Consider the following 20,257-nt stretch of genomic DNA (forward strand, 5'->3'; position numbering starts at 1 on the left):
TCTAAGTTTAAAATATTGATAATATCTTAATGTCAAGTCTCATTCAAAAGACTCCCAAACTCCCTGAAATCAAGTCAATTCTGACTCATGACACTCCAACCGGACAGGGTAGAACTGCCCCATGGGTTTCCACACACATAACTTCATGGGAGTAGAACGCCTCACCTTTTCTCTAGGGGAGTGGCTAGTGGGAGCAACCTAAAACATAAACCACTATGCCACCAGGGCGGGCAAACATTTTATTTTAGACTACTATATTTATATTTGGTATAAATATTGCTCTCCCCATCTGTTCCACTTTTAGTCATTATTGGATGCTATCGTGCAAAGTAAAATTAAGTTGTTTATTTTGGTTCCTATGAAAATATGACATTTACATGTGGTAAGAAAGGGGGGGAAGTTACCCAGCTTAAAAACTTTTTTCAAAAGCAAGCTTAACACATCATATTTGCTCATGAGCACAAAATTTACAGTCAGAAGTTGCACATAAAGGGTTTATTTTAAATGTTTTGAGGATAGGAGAGAGTTACATCATAATTATAAAAATTACTTACAGAATTAAGATTTATATTGTTTATACTTCTAAATGCAGAACAGGGAACTGTATACACATCGTATAAAATAAAATGAAAAATGAATTCAAGCTCTAAAGATGAGGTCATTTATCTAATTTCAAAATGTGAACACTAAGACCTCTGAACTATACACTTTCATTTAAACTGCACTAATGATGTAAAATACGAAAAGCACAGCATTTCCAGGGAACCACAAACATTTCAACCATAATTACTTTCTGTTATAATAATTGTTTCTGTTTTGTCTTTGGAGAACTTTTTTTTTTCCTTTATGAGACAATCAGCTGAAGAATGATTTTAGGCACTACAATTTGTAACAATCAAAACAGTCTTAATGCATCTACAGCTTTCAAAAATTCAAGTCCAATGCACTTTGGGGTTTGGCACATAAAACAATAATAGAAATGAAATTGGATTTTAGAAGTAACTGTGATTTTTTTTTTTAAAGAATACACAGTCCCTTCAAATGCTGCATGGCATATACAAGTGGAAAATTACCTTCTGTTGGCACTACATTTGCGTCACCAGTGCGTTTTTATCCTACAACTACTAAAACAATAGCACAGTAAGCAAATATATAGAAAACTGAAAAGAAAAAGAAAAGTTAAAAAACAAACCAAAAAAACTTAGATATCTTTTCACATGCAATTTTAGTTAGTTACATTGAGCATTCTACCTAGAATAGAAGAGCATGCAAAAAAGGATGGTCTACTTTTAAGGTTTTTCTTTGAAGCTTAACATGGCAGCTTGACATCTCTCTCTCTCTCTCTCTCTCTCTCTTTCTCTCTCTCTGACACACACGTATGCACACACACACTCTCTCTCCAATAATACTATAGCAGGTAAATGAGAAAGGTGAATAAATTTTTTACACAGATTCATGTCTTGTGTCATCACAAGCCTCATGGTAATTTTGGAAGTGAATGTTGAATTCCTAAAAGGAACCGACATTTAGATACCAGGAAAATGCAAGCAATGCATGCAGATCCGAAACATAAGCCAAAATGGAGCCAAAGTCGTAAGAGTCATGAAGTAGAATAAGCCACAGTATCAAGAATGTGGTTTAAGCCATCAAAAGAGTGAAAAGGGATAAAAAATAAAATAAAATTCTTTCTCTTCCCTCAGCCCTAAAAGTATAAATGGAACAAGTATTAAAATAATAATTACATGTTATGTGGTGTATTATAGTTGCTAAAATTGCAGAATGTCCACAATGCAAATCATCGGGTAATGCTAAAAATGTTTCAGTAGTCCCAACCCTTAATATACTTCAAAATGAATTTTAATTTTCGCTGTACCATAATAGGCATACTAGATACACTCACTGCTGTGCCACAAGTACTGCTTGGGCTCATGGAGCCAGGCACAGAAGAGACATATACATGCAAGGATTCAATAGAAAATGGGAAACAGAAAAACACATAATAGATTTTCAGAATTAAACTCATTCAAACATACAGGAAACATGTATGGCCTGGGTACTTAGTGCTTTCATAATATACTGAGAACCTTGCCTTTGGCTCCCCAGGATGAAAAATTAAGCCCAATGTGGTTGTAACCATGGACAATAGTAATTACTATCCAATAACACAATGAGACATAAAACCTTAAGGGAGTCAAAAAGTAGAGACTTATAAACTGCCAAGTCTCTGATCCCAAACTTCTGAGTTTATACTGGTAACTCACATGGTTAGCCTTCTGCATTGTGAAATACAAAAGGTCAAATATCAGGTCTGAGCCTCTACATCAGAATGACTGGTTTCACATACTGCCTTTTCTCCTTGCTTTCAAACCACCAATGTATAACTAAACAAAAGGATATATGGCAGTTCTGGCCTTTTCTCCTTGCTTTCAAACCACCAATGTATAACTAAACAAAAGGATATATGGCAGTTCTGGTACTAAACCAATTATTTTTGCACTTCTATTTAAGTTTAAAAGTAATTTGCCAAAGTAAACCAAGAAAATATTCTGTGGCTAAGGGCTGCTATTACTTACACTGGGAAGCTAACAAAGATGATGGAATTTTATATGGTAAAATATTGACATGCAAAATCCTAGTCACTGAGTGGAATCCACATAACAGCAAACTGTAAGCAGGGACATACACCACCACAAAAGGCATCAAGAGATTTAAACTGTTATTTGTCAAGACATTCTTTGTGGGGAAAAGCCTTCTGACCATAATCATATAGTAATTTTTAAAATCCCAAGGAACATGTTAGAAGACAAGAATACCATTCTTAAGATTTACATTTTTAATATAAAAGTATTATGTTTTCCCAGGAACTTAAAACACACACAAACCACCAATGTACTGTCACCTTTTAAACTCATACACTAAAATCCAGGTCGATGGCCAGACATGCCATCCAAAATGCACTTGCACTAGACTTCATGGGCCAAGTACCTGGGCTTTACTAAAAAGGATTTTATGTTTTAAAATGTAACAACATAGAAATGATAATACTTAGAATTAAAGGCAGCCTTTTAGCCAGATAGCTGACCAGTTTGTATAACATCTAAATGTGAGCCCTTAACTTTGATTCAGATTTGACTTATTTAAAGCCTCCAGATTTAAAAGGTGCACTGCACTTTCACCTTTCAGAAAAGTTGACCATCCCTATGTGCTTCTTGTGCCTCAATTTCAATTAAATAAATAAGAGTATATATGTATACATATATATACATATATACACATGTATATATGTATAATATATATGATTGACTTGTGTCAGACTCCTGTTAAACTGGAGAAAATTATTTAACCCCTTTTCCAATCCACACAAAAAGGACTGCCAAGAGAGAGAGACAGAGAGAAAGAATATATATATATATATATCTATGGGTGTAAATATGTGCTACATATACACCCATAGATATATATATATAGATCTAAAAAAAAAAGCCGTAACAAAAAATACCAAACTACACTTGCATTATGGCAGCAAAATAAGAGAGTGAGGGTGAAGGGGAAAATGGTTAAGATCTATTAGAGTTTTCAATAATTATGATATTAGCATAACTTCTACCAAATTTGCCTGTAACTCCTCTCCAAAGAGACAAGACTTCTTTTAAGATGAAGGAGTTCCTTACACAAAATGCTTTGAGTTCACATACATCTGTACTATTCAGAACAAAACAGTTTGCTGGCAAAGATTGTGGGTTCGCAGGGACACGTAAGCTTTCATTAAACTGGAAAGCAATCAAGTCTTTATGTCTACAAATTATACATTTAATAGTTCCACAAGTTTGGCAAAGTTCGAGATGACACCTAGGATGTTTTTACCAAATCGTAGACATAAATATGGAAATCATCATCAAACTTGATAAAATAGACAGAGGGCTTGGCTTCTACTTGGTGAATGACCATGCCAGTCCTTTTGGAGCCATCTTCTTTGGCATATTCCACTTGTTTGCCTACCAGGCTGTCAACAACTTCTCCTGGTTCCCTTTCTGCTGGAGGTGAATCGTCTGTATTTAAGAGGGAAAAAAAGTAAAGTCAATTTATCCATACACAGGAAGTTGTGCCTATTTTAATAACATTTTTTAATATCCTGAATTCATCTTCACTTATCTAGAACAAAACTTAACTCTTCTTGTAAGGATCCTAAGAGTAAATATTCAGACTTCACTGCATTCTCTGTCATCTTCCTAAGCCAATCTCAAAATATAAAAGATTTCCAATGTTTTAAATATACGAGTTAGTTGAACCCCACAGCTGGACATTGACAACTGGATCTCTGAGGATGGTCCAGATACCACGGTTTTTTTAAAGTCCCCCAGGAGAAGCTTAATGTTTGCCTCTTCACTTACAACTACCCTTTTCATGGAATGACATACTTGAGAAATAGAATACATGAACATCATATTACCATTTGTCAGAAATTCTCTTCCCTCAAGTAACATCTTCATACTGCTGCATTTTTTTAGGTACTTTCACAACAAACACACACACACACACACACACACACACACACACACACACCCCATAACCCTTAATTTGTATCACAACCTCAGTGATCCAAGGGACTAATTATACACGGGCTTACATCAGCAACAGAACCGGGTGCAAACACTACAGCTATGACAATGTCAGGGGTTTTTCATACCAATCACTATTGTTTCTGGTGGGCAACACATTTCTAACCTCTTAAAAACACATTAGCAGCTTGGAGAAAGAAAGTTATGAGAAAATAAAGAAGCAGACACAGGAGAAAAGTGGTTAGAAAAAAGGAGTATATGGAGTATATGCAAATGACCTCACACTGTCTAGTATTAGGTTAGTAGTCCTCACTGGATATTTCTCTATAAAAACATTAAAACTGAAACTCATTTAAGATATGATAAGCTTTCAAGGAATGCAGTCATGATAAACCAAATTTCATTGCATTTAAATAATTTCCATATACTTTTATAAAAATGCAAACAAACTAAAAAATAAAGTACCGTATACACTCATGGTATAAGCCGAGTTTTACGGCACACTTTTAGTGCAGTTTTTGTGGTAAAATGAGGTGCCTCGGCTGATATGTGGGTCGGCTTGGACTCGTGTATATACGGTGCTATACCAGTATATCGGTACAATTTCAAAGTAGGTTCAATAAGTGACTTGCTGATAAGTAAACCTAGTGTCTATAATCACATCTGTCCAATGCCAGGAATGCATGTGTCTGAGAAAAGGCTATGGAATGTTGTAACTCTTTATAGGAGTAGAAAACCTCATCTTTCTCCCTAGGAGCAGCTGACGGTTTTGAACAGCTCAGCAGTTGGCAGCCCAATGCTTTACTACTAGTCACCAGGTCTCCTTGGCTATGGACTATTTTAAAAGCAAAAACAGCTTCAAAACCACAATGAAATACTACCTTCATCTTCACTAAGAGTAGTTGCTTAGTTGATCGTGGCAGCATCATTTGTTACAGAATAGAACTGCTCTATTCTAGAGGGTTTCCATGAATGAAAATTTATTAGAAGTAGACCTCCATAGACTTAGGTGGGTGGGAGGTGTCCCTGGGTGAGTTCAGTTCCCTGGGTGAGGGAGAACTGTTTCTGCCAACTATAGTCCCCACAAAGATGGCCATTATCATAAAACAAGACAAATAACAAATGTTGGTAAGAATATGAGAAAATCTTGATTCACTGCTGATGGAAATATGAATATAGAATGGTATGGCTGCTATGGAAAACAGTTTGGTGGCTTTTCAAGAACTTAAACATAAAAGTACCATACAGCCAGTAATTCCACTCCTAGAAAAATGCTGGGCACTGTTGAGTCGGTTCCAATGCCCAGGGACCTTACATACGAGAAGGAAACACTGCTTGGTCTTCCATAATCCTCACAATTGTTGTCATGTTGGGAGTCCAGTGCTGTAGCCACTGTTAATCTTTCTCCTTGAAGGCCTACCTCTTTTTTGTTGCCCCTCTAATTTCCAAGTACAGTGTTCTTTTCTAGGGACTGGTCTCCCTCCTGGTAACATGTCCACAGTACACGAGATGAAATCTCACACCTCACTTCTAAGGGGCATTCTAATTCTACTTCCTCCAACATAGACTTGTTCTTCTGGCAATCCCTGGTACCTTCAACACCATGATTCAAATGCACAAATTCTTCTCTATAGTCATTCTCATTCAATGCCTAGCATATGAAGCAACAGTCAACAGTATGGACTGCATCAGGCACACCATAGTCCTCAAAGTGACATCCTTGCTCTTTAAGAGGTCTTGTGCTTTCTGCTCCTATAAAGAGTTCGTCTTGTAAATGCACAGGGGCAGCTCTACTCTTTCTGATAGGGTTGCTTGGTGGCAGTTTATTTTGTGCAGATTTGCCAATGTTAATTTGTTGTTTGACATCTTCCCTGATGATACCATGTGCATTGACTGTGGATCCAAGTAAAAGGCAATCCTTGACAACTTCAAATTTTCCTGATTATCATAAGGTGGCCTCTTGGTCCAGTTCTCACGACTTTCTTTTCTTTTCATGGTGGCAGTCTTTGATCTTCATCAGTAAGAGCTTCAAGCCCTCTGGGCTTTCAGCTGAATATTGTATTTGTGATTTAGGTAAAGGTTCATATATGAGATAATCATTTTTGTATTAAACGTTAACAGCTTATCAACCTAACACCACCCTGCGCCCCCACAACCCTGCTCTGCCCGTGCTTCTTGCACTGCTCACTATTGTGCCCGCGAGCCTTTCAATATTACAACCTGAGGCTTGATTTTTCCCCTTCAGTTCTCTCAGCTTGAGAAATGCTGTGTTCTTTCCCTTTTGGCTTTCTAACCCGATTACTTTATTTTCTCTAGCTGCCTTTTGGAAATTTCAGGTTAGCTTTTTTTTACCTCATTATTTCTTCCATTTACTTTAGCTACTCTATGTTCAAGAGCAAGTTTCAGAGTGTTTTCTGAAAACCACTTAGACTTGTCTTCCCCTGTTTTTGCTTTCTTCATGTATGATGTTCTTGATGTCACCCCACAACTTGTCCAAGTTCAATGAGTCATATAGGTCCCTGAGATAATTTCTAAATTCAAGTAGGATGTACTCAAAGATGTCTTTTAGGTCTCAAGGACTTGTTTTAATTTCCTTCAGCTTCAATCTTGCAAAGGAACAATGAATAGTCTAAGATGACTTCTGGCCTTGTTTGGCTATTGATATTGAACTTCCCCATCGTCTCTTCCCAAGGATGTAGTCAATATGATTCCAGTGTATTCCATTTGGTGAGAATTTTATGTATAGTCACCATATACTGTTGAAAGCTATCTGCAAAGAGGAAGTAATTGGTTTTGCAAAATTCTATCACTTAATCTCCAGATTTTTTCTATCACCACATTTAAAATAAGCCAATCCTTCCTCGTTTACAACTTTCAAATTTCAATCACTAGCAAATGAACCTTGATTGTAATGATTGTCCAATTTCAGACTGAAAAAAAATTACATTGTTCAATTTCCCTCAGGCATGGATCCTATATTCGGTCTTCCTAGTCTGTTCTTGGTCTATATAAGTTTTGCTGAACCCTGTTTAACAGCTGGGTGGCTCAAGTGGTCAGTTAAAATGTAAAATACCAATTTAAAATACCCATTTAAGATTTAAAATAAATACTAGTGGCATTGCTTCTAGCATCATAGCAACACACAAGTCACCAGAATACGGCTAAGTGACAGTAAACCGGAGGCTAGGGAAATTTTCAAGATACATTAAAGCAAAGATTCAAACGGATTACTGCTACGTGACAGTTCACAACGCATTATTCACAGAAGCTACATGGTATTAATTATCAAAGTATCCATCAACAGAAGACTAGATAAACAAAATTTGGTTTACACATTAACTTCTTATTTTTGGCAACCCAATGTATGTCAGAATAGAATTGTGCTCCCTGGATGATTTTTATGAGAAAGATGGCCTGACCTTTCTTCCATGGGACATCTAGGTATGGCCAACTTTTTGATTAGCAGCTGAATACGTGAACTGTTCACACCACCCAACAACGAACATACACATACAATGAATTATTAATCTGCCATAAAGAGAAATGAAGTTCTGTACATGCTACATAGGAATGAACCCCCAGAACATTATGGTCAGTGAAGTAAGTTAAACGCCCAAGGGCAAATACGATCGCTCTGTGTGAAACAGCTTCTAGATTAGGGAAGACACATGTCCAAAAGTCAAACTCACTGCCATCAAGCAACTGCCAACGCATAGTAACCCTAGAGGAAATGTGGAAGTGTCTGAGACTGTAACTCTTCCTGGAGTAGAAGGCCTTCTCTGGCTCCCCAAGAAGTAGCTGGTGGTTTCGAACTGCTCACAATGTCCTAACTGCTACACCACCAGCGCTAGCTCCTTTGCAAACACAGATTGACCATGTTTATTAGTGGTTACCAGGAAGTGGGAGGAAAGGAATGGGGAGTTTTTGCTTAAGAGGCACCAAGTTTCTGTATGGGGTAATGACTAATTTTTGAAAATAGTGAAGATGGTTGCACAGCTTGGTAAATGTAATGAATGTCACTGAACTGTATACTCAAAATGCAAAGGTCTTGTTATATAAACACTACAATAAAAAATATTATAAGAGGAATAGACTTAATGAAATTAACTCAGTCATATAACCCTTTTGTGTTTTCCTCACTGCATTCCATTATTACATAAATCTAAGATATTTGTGAAAATAGCCAAATTGCCTAAACAATGACCTTGAAAAGCCAGTTTTCTAAAACCATTTTTCTCTAAACTGACTTTATTTATATGCAGATAGAATGATAGTGTCTGCAGTTGGCTTCCAAAAAAGTAAACTGAAGAGTAGATAAAACTAGAATGGTCATGAACCATTAACTCTCAAAACAGAGAAGTAGGTTCGTAGGGATTTAATAGTTTCAATACTTCCATATTTTTAGTCAAAGTAATAAATAGCAATATCAACAAGAATAATGTAAAACAATTTCTTTAATGAAATTTGAAACACCACAGTAAAGGTCCAAGGACACTGGTTCCTAAGCCCAGCTCCGAGTGTTGCTATTAAAGTCCTTTCTGGCAATAATTGATGAGAACAGGCACCAAAATGCACTTACACAACTAGCATTGTTATGAAAGCGAAATCTCATTAATGGGAAGTTTCAAATAGAGGCATGTGCTGTTTAACATCCACAATGCAGTCTATAAAATAAGCTGTGATTTGAACATTGCGCAGTACCATGTACAACTTTGTGAGTCCACTTTGGTCATCCTCATCGTCACTGTTGGCACTGCCTCTGGCAGAGAAATGGGCTGCAGTGAACTGTAATGGTGAGGGAAACCGGTGGGGAGGAAGCAGTGTACCATCAAAATCAACAGCCCAACAAAGTCTGAGAGCCAGTACATATCCTCTGCCTCACCTGCCTCTCTCCCACTAATGGTACAATGCTCCACGAATCTGAGTTTGGGGTCTTTAAAGCCATCAGGAAAAATAAAAAACAGCTGCTTTCTCTTGAAAAGATACAAAATCTTACAGAACTATGGATATATGGAATTGGACACTGCTTAAATGGATACCAAGCAAAGCCCACTTGTATACTCATACACTAAAGCCATCAATTTCTCAGAAAATTCTAATTACTATAGAAGGTAAGCAGCAACTGATTATCAAACATTTTCTTCTCTAATTTTTGGCAATAGGAAGAAAAATCTCACAACCCATGACAAAGACACAATACTCAATATATCCCTTAATAATTTAAAATGAAAATTTATTTGTAAAATAGTTAATCAAATAGACTGCTATAAAATCCAAATTCCTTAAAAAAAAAAAAAAGCAAAACTCGAAGTTGCTAATATTTACTTACTAGAATCCGGCATGATGCGAAGGTCGCCTTCTTTATAGTCATCTAACAGCTGGTACATATATAAGACAGGATCTTTCTCATAGGTAATATAAAACCATGTGTTCATTATAGGTGCACGTGCCAAGACCATTCCCCTCCATTCATCTTTAGAACCATCCTCTGTCTCAAACATATGCTCCACAGCTTTGCCAATCATTGTGTCTGCTAAGTGTGCATCACTGATTCGAGACGTTGCTGGGAATTAAAAATAATAAACAATAAACATCCCAATGTGGACAAAATGTTTATTTACTATGAGGCCTACGTTTACTAATATACATGCAATGTATGATCATGTAGCAAAACCACCCAGAGGGTTTATTAAAAACTGTTGAGCCACATATCCAGCATCTCCTGAGTACCCCCCCATGGTAAAGTTTTTTACTTCATGTTCCAAATGATGCTTATTTTGCTGTTCCCTGCAACCACTAATTTATTCATTTATGAATTTCAGAATATTTCCTGCAGTCATTTAGACAACTACCTTTTGAAAAAACAATTAGCAATAATAATAATAATAATAAAACAATTAGTACTCTTGTTTTGTATATTAATCAGTGCTCTTCTAGTACTGTCATCATAATAAAAACAAATTAAAATTCTTTGGTAAGTCTACTGGTTATCTTGAGCACTATGTTGTTTTCTTTGCTTATTGTTGTTAGGTACTATGGAGTCAGTTCCAAGGTAAACCGATAGAACAAAGTACCACTCAGTTCCATGTCATTCTCTCAGCTGTGAAGTTTGAGCCCACTGTTGCAGCCACTGTGTCAATCCATCTTGTTGACAGGAAGACTCTTTTCATTTCCTTTGTAAGTATGCAACAGTTACCAAAATTACTCCTCTTTGTACATAATAATAGAAGTTTCCTTATGTCAGCGTTATCAATTTTGTAATCTCAGGACTTCCTTCACATTCTTAAAAACTATTGAGGACACCAAAAACATTTGTTTATACAGATGGTTTTCATCATTGTTTAATTTAACAAATAAGGAATTTTATTCTATGCAAATATCTTTTAATAAAAATATAGTTAATGAAAAAATTTTTAATAGATTTTTGTTTTTAATTTCTTTAATGTCTAATTTAAAAAACAGCTTTTCATATCTGCTTCTGTACTTCGTCTGTATAAAATCTAGTCTCAAAGACATGCTACTAGGAAAGATGGTATTTTAATAATCTTACATGAAAGCTAAGCAAGTGAGAGTTCCTTTAGTAGTATAGTTGTGATGCAAACTTATAATCATGTCAGTAAAAATGTGCCACTCTGTTACATTACAATCCCTTGGTCTGTCTGTCTTGTACTCTTAAATGGACCTTATAGGGCATGATTTGATCATTTTATGAATTACTCATATGGAAAATACCTTATTGACAGAGTTAAGTAAAGCTTCCAAACTGGCAGCACAGGGGGCTTCAAAAAAGTTTGTGAAAAGTAGAATTAAAATATATTGGAATTTTCCCAATTTTTTTGGCGTCTCCTCATAGAATACCTTAGTGTATACTTGTGGAACAGAAAGAATTTAAAAAGTAAATGACTTATTGTTATGAACACATTTAAGCCTCACAGCCCTCTGAAGGGCATGAAGGCACTCTCAAGGGTCCCTATGCCATACTACGGACATCATTATTCTGTGCTTTCACATCCTGCAGGTTGATTACATTACCCCAGCACCCACCTAATTTTAGCTTAAAGAAACATAGCAATGATAATATAATGCATTACCTGAAATAAGTTAAGCTTTTCCTTTTGGAATATAAAATAAAAGTAAAATTATTTTTTTCTTTTTGTAATGATGAAGAATGAGGTGAGCCATACTCAGAATAGATGAAATTGTCGATTTATACTCTACAACTAGTTACTGTTGATGATGATAATAAAAATTTAAATCTAAGGTTTTCTGTGAAAACCTTTTATAAGGTTTTATAAGGTAACAAAAGTTTAGAACTTGGCATTTCTACAGGAAAGTTTAACAAAATAATTTACTTCTGTGACCAAGAATCAGTTTATTGGGCAAAAACATATATCCTAAGAATAGCACAACATGAAGAAATGCAAAAAAGGACTGGATTAATTTCTTTCCAAGATAAAAATTATTCTAAAAGTTCATTTTAGAAAGGGGAAACATTTTTTTTAAGTTTTATGATGGTCAATCTATCCTTAAAAGCGTAGATTCGGTCAAAGTTTTATTTTTGAATGAGATAGGCACCTAAAGATAATTCTAAAAGCAGAAGTTGTTATTTTAAGCATTACTGAAATAACCCATCTCAAAATGAATGCTCTGAAAATAGCATTAATTTTGTTGTATTCTACCTGATTAACAAATCAGCTAAATTGCCATTTCATTTTATATTTTATGGAACACAATTGCAAGGGAAAGCAAACACCATTTGACATAAAAAAATGTCATCTAGAAATTATTATAAATATATCTATTTATTTACTGAAAAAATGTCATCTGTTCCTCAAGAAACAGATAAACTGAACCTAAGGAATGTGTAATAAAGCTTTCATGTGTTTTGGCTGCCAACATTTTGGCTCAAAGTACAGTGTATTATATTTTATGCAATATGCAATGAAATACACTTCACAATCCAAAATGAATGTATTATTTTCTTAGATATTATGTGATGAAAGTAACATAAAAGATGTTTGACATAAGGGAGGGGGGAGCTGGGAGGGAGGGGGAAAAATGAGGAGCTGATGCTAGGGGCTTAAGTGGAAGCAAATGTTTTGAGAATGATGAGGGCAAAGAATGTAAAGATGTGCTTTACACAACTGATGTATGTATGGATTGTGATAAGCATTGTATGAGCCCCTAATAAAACGTTAAAAAAAGAGAGAAAAATATCAATGCTAAAGAATGATAAAAACAAAATAAAAAGGCACCCACCATTTCAGTAATGATTTTGAAAGCATTTATCTTCACAAATAGTGAAAAGAACTTACCAACTCTATCAGGGAGGACTTCAAGCGCAGACACTCTTTCATCTTTATTAAGTTCTAGTCCATAAACACAGTCAAATCCATCGTATTTTATAAGATACAATGAAGGATTTACAGGAACCTGATCCAGAACTGTTCCCTTCCACTGTGTAATGGGTCCATTCCCTTCTTTCCAACCATGCTGAATTCTGCAGCCCACGATGTTCCGCCGGGGCTGTGAAACAGGCTTGCTGGGTCCCACACTGCTCCGATGTTTTCTGTATTCACACATATATACATATAATGGATAATCTCAAAAGTGCATTTCCAGAAGCCACAAATCTACTAGCTAGCATGCTCATTACCAAAACCAAAAATTCACTGTCATTGAGTATATTCCGACTCATAGCAACCCTAGAGGGCTGCCCCTATGGATTTCTGAGACTGGAAATCTTTCTAAGAGTAGAAGGCTTCGTGTTTCTCCTGCAGAGCAACTGTGGTTTTTAATGGCTGGCTTTGAGGTTAGGAGCCCAACTTACAAACTCACTCTGACATCAGGGTTCCTCTCGCTCATTAGAGATGATCCTAAATTATATGCTAACTAATGTTTGCCATGGTCATCTTTCAGACGACTCGGATCTTTATACTCTAGTACAACAGGACTTCAACTGTGGAGGAAAGCCTTCTTTATCTATCATATAACTCTCCTAGACTCCCATGTGTAGGAAGTATGACCTGTTAGCAATGGATGCTTGCTATACATCTAGACTATGTACATGTAGGAATAATCTAGGAACTACTACTTATTAGTAACTTAAGCTCTCATATTAAGCATCAGTTTTCTAAGTTTCCTTTAATTTAATCAACTCACCAGTATCCAAGTTAGTTAAAGAAAAAGGTCAATCCGTGAAATCTTTCTTTCTGTTATACATAAGATCACCGTGAGCTGGAACCAACTGAAGGGCAACTAACAAAAACATCGCTTTATATCATATGCATCCATTTCAAGTAAAAAAGAATATATATATATATTCAAATTGTCCCCAGTCTGATGTACAAATAATTCTGTCCCCATTGACTTAAAACAGGAATAAGGTAATCATTTTTACCATTCTGTAAACTGGGTTGGCTTATATCTGTCTTATACCATATTAGTACTTTTCTAGCAAACATAAAAACACAAGAAATGTATGGCAAACAATGTAACATTTAAAACTACTGAAGTTACATGGAACCACACTCTTCCTTATGATATTAGCAACTGAAAATTCTACCCATAATTGTTTAGAAACAAGATATACATTTTTGTTTCATCTAGAAATCTAATTTTTGCTTCAGTGAAATTTGAAAACCAAAACCAATATGACAGATGTTGATACAAGGAGCTTCAGTCAGTGGGAAATTTTCACTATCTTTTCACTTAAGTGTTTATGACCTTTTGAAACCCCCACATACAGGCCAAGGTAAAAATGCAGGAAGACAAAAGAGAATGCCCTCATCAGTTTTATAAGTGTGAAGCTCCCATTTGTTACACTATGAGTAAAAGTGGTAATCATCCAATATGTTAAACACAAATAGAAAAACTTAAAGCAATGTATCATAGATTATACATTTCAAACTATAACTATACATAAGACTTAAGTAAATTTAATGGGCTTTTGAAACAGAAAAAAACAGTTACAACAAGCTATTAAGAGCTGCCTCAATGGAGCCTTGAATTTATTAAAAAGTTTGTCATCTCCCAAAGTCTCACAAAACACAGAAATTAAGTATCTAAGAACCACATACAAGCACATCAATTTTAAAACAACTACAAGGCATCAAGGGTCCTTACAAACACAAACTACCGGCAGTGTGAACAAGCCACCAGCTCTATCAAGACTGTGGGTGCAGCAGTCATGTCAGAAGTCTTAGAGAGAAGAAAAATGGGAGTTTCCCATAGTAACAAGACCTGGGAGCACCAAGTCAGGAGGAAGTACTCACCCCAAAAGGAAAACATCCCCATGTGGAGTGAAAAACTCAGCAAGCAGATCTGGGAAGAACCAGGCAATGGGGGGGGAAAGGGGGTTACAAAAGTGTAAGCTGGTAAGACTAGAAACCCCTCAGCTCACCAGAGCTCTTAGAAAGAAACAACAATTAAAGACGCCCTTACAGAGGCAGAGCCCGGAAATGAGGACAAACTGCTGGAAAGGGGTAAAGGAAATAAGTTCAGCTATTCATGGGTTGAGAGGCTCAAGGAGGTAGATTTGGCTATACATAGGCCAAATGTCACAGGAAAACAGACGAGGCCATCTTTGAGCTCATAAACTAAGAAAACTATCCCTAATATGCCTGTCACTTAAAACAGAACCTCCTCTTAAAAGGCAGGAAAAATTAATCCTATCGAAAAAGAGACTAGCACTCTCAATGATGAAGGGGAATGAAGGCAAACTAGAAAAATATGCCCATGAAGTAGCTAAGACTATTACCTCACATTAAACAAACAACAGAAAACATTATGAGGAACACAAATCAGAAACAGAAACTCTCTGAAATGAGATGACTAATACATGGAGGACAAAAATTAAGGGGAAAATTGTTTTAAGGGTTAAGAAACAATTAGCATGGAATGTTTTCAGGAATGAAGACTAAAATAGAGGAAAATAACAAATACATCATGAGATCATACTTGGGGAAAAATGATACAGATAACATATAAAAGAGAAGTGATGAAAATCTAACTCATATATAAAACATCACTCCCTCAAACACAATCAGAAAATAGTACAAACTGAAATTTTAAAAATTTTGCTAAAGTAAAATATAAAATGTATATAATGTATCCCTAGAAAAAGACCCAGAAAAACTGACACTATTATTCTAAAACACCTAATCTTTGAAGGGAAAATACCCTCTGAATATCAAAAAAATAAATAAGATTTGATGCTCTAATTTAGGTGGTAGGCGGCTAACCACAAGATCATTTCAAGAGAAAGAGATGAGGCTATCTGCCTCATAAAGACTGATCATCTTGGAAACCCAATACAGGGGTCCCTATGAGTTGCAATTGACTCAGTGGCGTTGAGTTTTTTTTGGTCAATGTTAAGACAGAAGACAATGAAGTAAAAAATTTAAGTTTCCTGGGAAAAGACAATTGAGCCAAGAGTTTTATAAAACCAATAAAATTTAAGAAGTATTAAGATCAAAGGGAGTATTATCCTCTTAAAAGCTTCCCAGAGTTTCTAGGACAAGGAACTTCAGATATTAAAGAATAATTTGAGAAGTTTCAGCAAAGCATTGATCCAACAAAACGAAAAAACCCTCAGTGACATCAGGTTGATTCTGACTCATAATGAACCTACTGGACAAGGGAGAATGGCCCTCTTTGGAGTTCTGAATCTGTAATCCTTTATGAAAATAGAAAGCTTCATCTTTCTTCCTTTAAGAAATACATAATATTAACTATAAAACTAAGGTGAATAGTGTTAATAAGAGATGTTATATAGCTGACATTATAGATATAACTTTCAAATATAGGACATATGGGGAAGGAGCTCTGGTTAGGCACTTAGCTGCAAACCAGAGAATCAGAGCTTACCAGTCACTCCTGAGGAAAGGAAGTGGGAGTTGGCTTCTGTAAAAGATTACAGCCTTGAAAACCCCATGGGACAGTTCTAATCTGTCATATAGATTGCTATGGGTTGGAACTGACTTGGCATTTAACAAGTACTTCCAAAGATGAGGTATGAATACTGTAAATTAGTCCTGCTGACGCCAAAGACATTTATATGAACTTTTTCTATGGTACTAGAAGGACACCCCAGTAAATGAAGAGGTTCTGTCAAATAAAACAATAATCTGTTTACGGGTCAAGGCCACCCTGCTAAACCCATGAAGCAATGGAACATGCCATCAGTTTCCCACATTCAATGACAGAAGTGATCCCCTATGCAATAAGGTCCTAAATCATCACTATGCAATGAAGCCAATAACATAAGGACTACAATTTGGAAGCTTTCTGGATTAATGAAAGCTTCTATTCTGAAGAGGAGCTCTGGGTATCCCTTCCTTGGGGACAAGAGATTTACACTCGGGCCCCTCCCAGATCGTTCCCCAGAAGTGCCTCCCTTTGTATCTTTTCTTATTGTAATAAACTGCCAAGTGTACATTGAGATAAGGACCCATGGTGTGCTATAGGTAGGTTACAACAAAGTCATCAGTTCCAATCCACCAAGGAGAAAAGATGAGATTGTCTGGCTCCCTAAGGACTGAGTCTCAAAAACCCTGTATCCAGTGGGTAGGAGTTGAAATGGACTCAATGGCAATAGGGTGGGTAAATAAAACACTCTGTGAATTGAGCCATCCCAAAGAATGAACAAACCCACTAGGGGACAGCATGAACCAGCAGGAACTGGTACCTGACTATTTGGCAGTTTAATGAACTTTTAATGTGTGTGCTCTGACCTACGGTGGGGTGGCTGGGCTCAGAACAGAGGGCTGATATACGGTAGAGAAAAGCTTGTTTATTTTCAAATTTGCAACCAATGCCTTCAGTCCTGGGCCCAGGTGGCTATGGAAAATGAAGAGGGCCAGCTAGTTGAAAGTGCAGGGAATGGTGTGGACTCCTTTGCTTGCAGCTAGTACTGCTTCACTTGGCCCAAGATGGCTGGGAATGAGGGACACTGGTGCCTGGATAAAATGGGTGAAGGTGAAGACAAACTCCACTTTCTCTGGGAATTAGACTCTTGCTAATCTTTAGTAATCGAGGTAGGATTTAAATAGTCTTGTCCTTTCTTAGTACAGTTAGCACACTCCTGGGTAAAACTTGGAACAAAAGGATATTGCTTTCAATTAGACAGGACAAAGAAGGGGGCAGAGATGTAAATTCAATATTGCTCATGGTAACCAATGTATAAGGTTTTTAAAAAAGTAATAAAATAATGAGCTAGGTAAAAGTTAATTGAGAGAAAAAATATTAAACAGGATATAATGTACTCTGTAATCTTTTTTTGTGAGTCCTGGTGATGTAGTGGTTACAAGTTGTGCTGTAATACATATGGCCAACAGTTCAAAACCAGCAGCAGCTCCATGGGAGAAAGCCCAGGCTTTCTACTCCTGTAAACAGTTACAGTCTCAGAAACCCACTGGGGTTGCTGAGTCAGCATTGACTTGGTTTTGTTGGTTTGGTAGTCTTTTTCACTTTGGACATGCTATCAGGAGAGAGCAGTCCCTGGAGAGGACATCATGCTTGGCAAATTGGAGGGCAATGAAGAAAAGGAAGTTTCTCCATGAGTTGGATGCAACAACAGGCTCAAGAAATATGAACAATTGTGAGGAGGGCACAGGACTGGGTAGTGTTTCCTCCTGTTATACACAGGGTTGCTATGAGCTGGAACTGCCTCAAAGGTACCCAACAACAATAGCGTAGTCCTCTGTCAATGTACTCGTATTTAATTACTATTATAATACTCAGGGCCAAAAGAACCTTCAAGTGACCTTCAATACTTTCCCAAAACCTTTATGATGCTCCCCATGGCAGAAAGAAGGGGCTTTTTATTCTCATAGAGTTACAGTCTCAGAAACCCACAAGGGTTCTAGCCTGTCCTCTAGGGTCACATTGAGTTGGAGAAATGACTCCATGGCAGTGGCGTATGTTGTTTGGGGAGGATGTTCCTCTGTGGGAAAATCACTTAAGGTAAGTCTATTTTGGAATATAATGTGAATTACTTCCAGTATTATGTTTTCTGTCAATTAAAAAACTGTATTTTATCATTCAGCAAAAGTCTCAATGACCCCCCACCCCATATCTCTAAGTAAAGGTTGCAGTTGGTTCCCAAATCCCACTGAACAAAGATTTGATCATTTAGCAATTTATAGACATTACTACCAAAATGCTATGGGAATACAGCTTCTTTCTTAGAAAACATTCTATTCTAGACTTAGTAGCCTGAATTTTCTACCACCCTTTATTTCTCAAAAAAAACTGAAGCGTAGCCAATGACAGCAGACAATGGGTAGACTCAAAATGATTTTCTGACACAATCACTTTCTACATTTTAACATTAGGTTTATGGTTTGCATCATTTTGATGCATTTTTATTTCCTAAAAAAATTATAGAAACCGTTATAATTACCTTCCACCATTTATCCTGACTTTTCTTTATTCAGTGAGACAAATATGTACCCAAGTTCATTTTCTTCTAAGCCTTCTAAACTCAAATGTTTCTGTGTTGTACACCTATCTCTACAGATAAGTTATCAATTTGACCCAAATGCTGAGTATTAATCTCAGAAAATTGGTTTCATTCATGAAAGCACTACTTCAGTAATAAATATAAATATAGTTCAAAAGTTCTTAGAACATACAGATCAAAAGTAAAGACAATGCAATGGAGATTGCCTACTGACCAACCCAAGCAACCATTACAATATGTTGGACTCAGTATCTCAAATGTTGTATAATGTTTAGTACACATCTTACGTATATAATACCAATTTCATTCATAAGCATATAATTATGTTGTTTTAAAATAAGTTGTTTTTTAAAGTTTCATTCACGTGTCAATTTGATGCATGTCGTAGATAGGTATATAAGAAATGTCTATAAACCTAGTGTTAAAGTTAAGACAGAAGCTTGATTCTTTCACTTTATTCTTTACCAAATTTAAAGGTTAAGAAAACATTTGTTTTTATAATAGTGTGTCAAATGGTGGCAAATAAAGCTTGTTACCTTTTTTTATTAACTAGATTCAAACATGCCTAATAGGAATTTTTATCAAACTAGGTCCTATGTCTCTTAATCCTGATAATAATCCTTTCTTTTGAGGTGGATTTTTTCTTTTAATAAGGAAATTTGAATCACTAACCTTAGCTGTGATACATATGTCTAGTCTTAGTAATGGGAGGGGCCATGGTGGTATAATGGTTACGCAAAGTCAACAGTTGGAAACCACCAGGCGTACCTTGAGAGAAAGATGGGACTTTCTACTCCCATAAACAGTCTCGGAAACTTACAGGGGAAGTTCCTACCCTGTCCTATAACTCACAGGAGCAGTTCTACACTGGCCTACAGGGTCGCTACGAGTCAGCATTGACACCATGGCAGTGAATTTGGTTTTGTTTTTTAGTAATGAGAATGAACAGGGGAGCAAAAGTAGAGGACTGGATGAGATATTCTGGTAGGCCTTCACACTTAAGGTATTTTAAACAGAACCAACACTATCCGGTGGATTACCTCTTGCCCCCAGGACTATAAAACCCCTAGAATCCCTCAGGTCATCTAGTGGGAACAGAGTATTATTGGCCTGAAGTTCCTAGAATGGACTACCATACATACTAGAGCATAAGTCAGCCTGAATATCAGCCGAGGCACCTAATTTTACCACTGCATTAATTTTAAAACTGCATTAAAAACTCGGCTTATAAATG

At 36.4% G+C, this 20,257-nt stretch overlaps 1 protein-coding gene across 13 annotated transcripts in view; it reads right to left on the minus strand.

The window, feature by feature from the left end:
* Positions 1-480: 480 nt before the first annotated feature.
* The window catches only part of SPIN1 (spindlin 1), a 97,568-nt gene continuing 77,791 nt past the window's right edge, over positions 481-20,257 (minus strand). For all 13 annotated transcript variants that reach the window (XM_075549716.1, XM_075549728.1, XM_075549724.1 and 10 more), the window contains 4 exons: positions 12,875-13,128; positions 9,889-10,122; positions 2,412-4,049; positions 481-2,347 (listed from right to left, as the gene is read on the minus strand). In XM_075549716.1, the coding sequence (XP_075405831.1) occupies positions 3,850-4,049; positions 9,889-10,122; positions 12,875-13,128 (688 nt within the window). In that variant the 3' untranslated portion in view covers positions 481-2,347; positions 2,412-3,849. The remainder of the gene's footprint in view (positions 2,348-2,411; positions 4,050-9,888; positions 10,123-12,874; positions 13,129-20,257) is intronic.

The sequence above is a fragment of the Tenrec ecaudatus genome, chromosome 5 (assembly GCF_050624435.1).
Source record: "Tenrec ecaudatus isolate mTenEca1 chromosome 5, mTenEca1.hap1, whole genome shotgun sequence".
Classification (NCBI taxonomy): domain Eukaryota; kingdom Metazoa; phylum Chordata; class Mammalia; order Afrosoricida; family Tenrecidae; genus Tenrec; species Tenrec ecaudatus.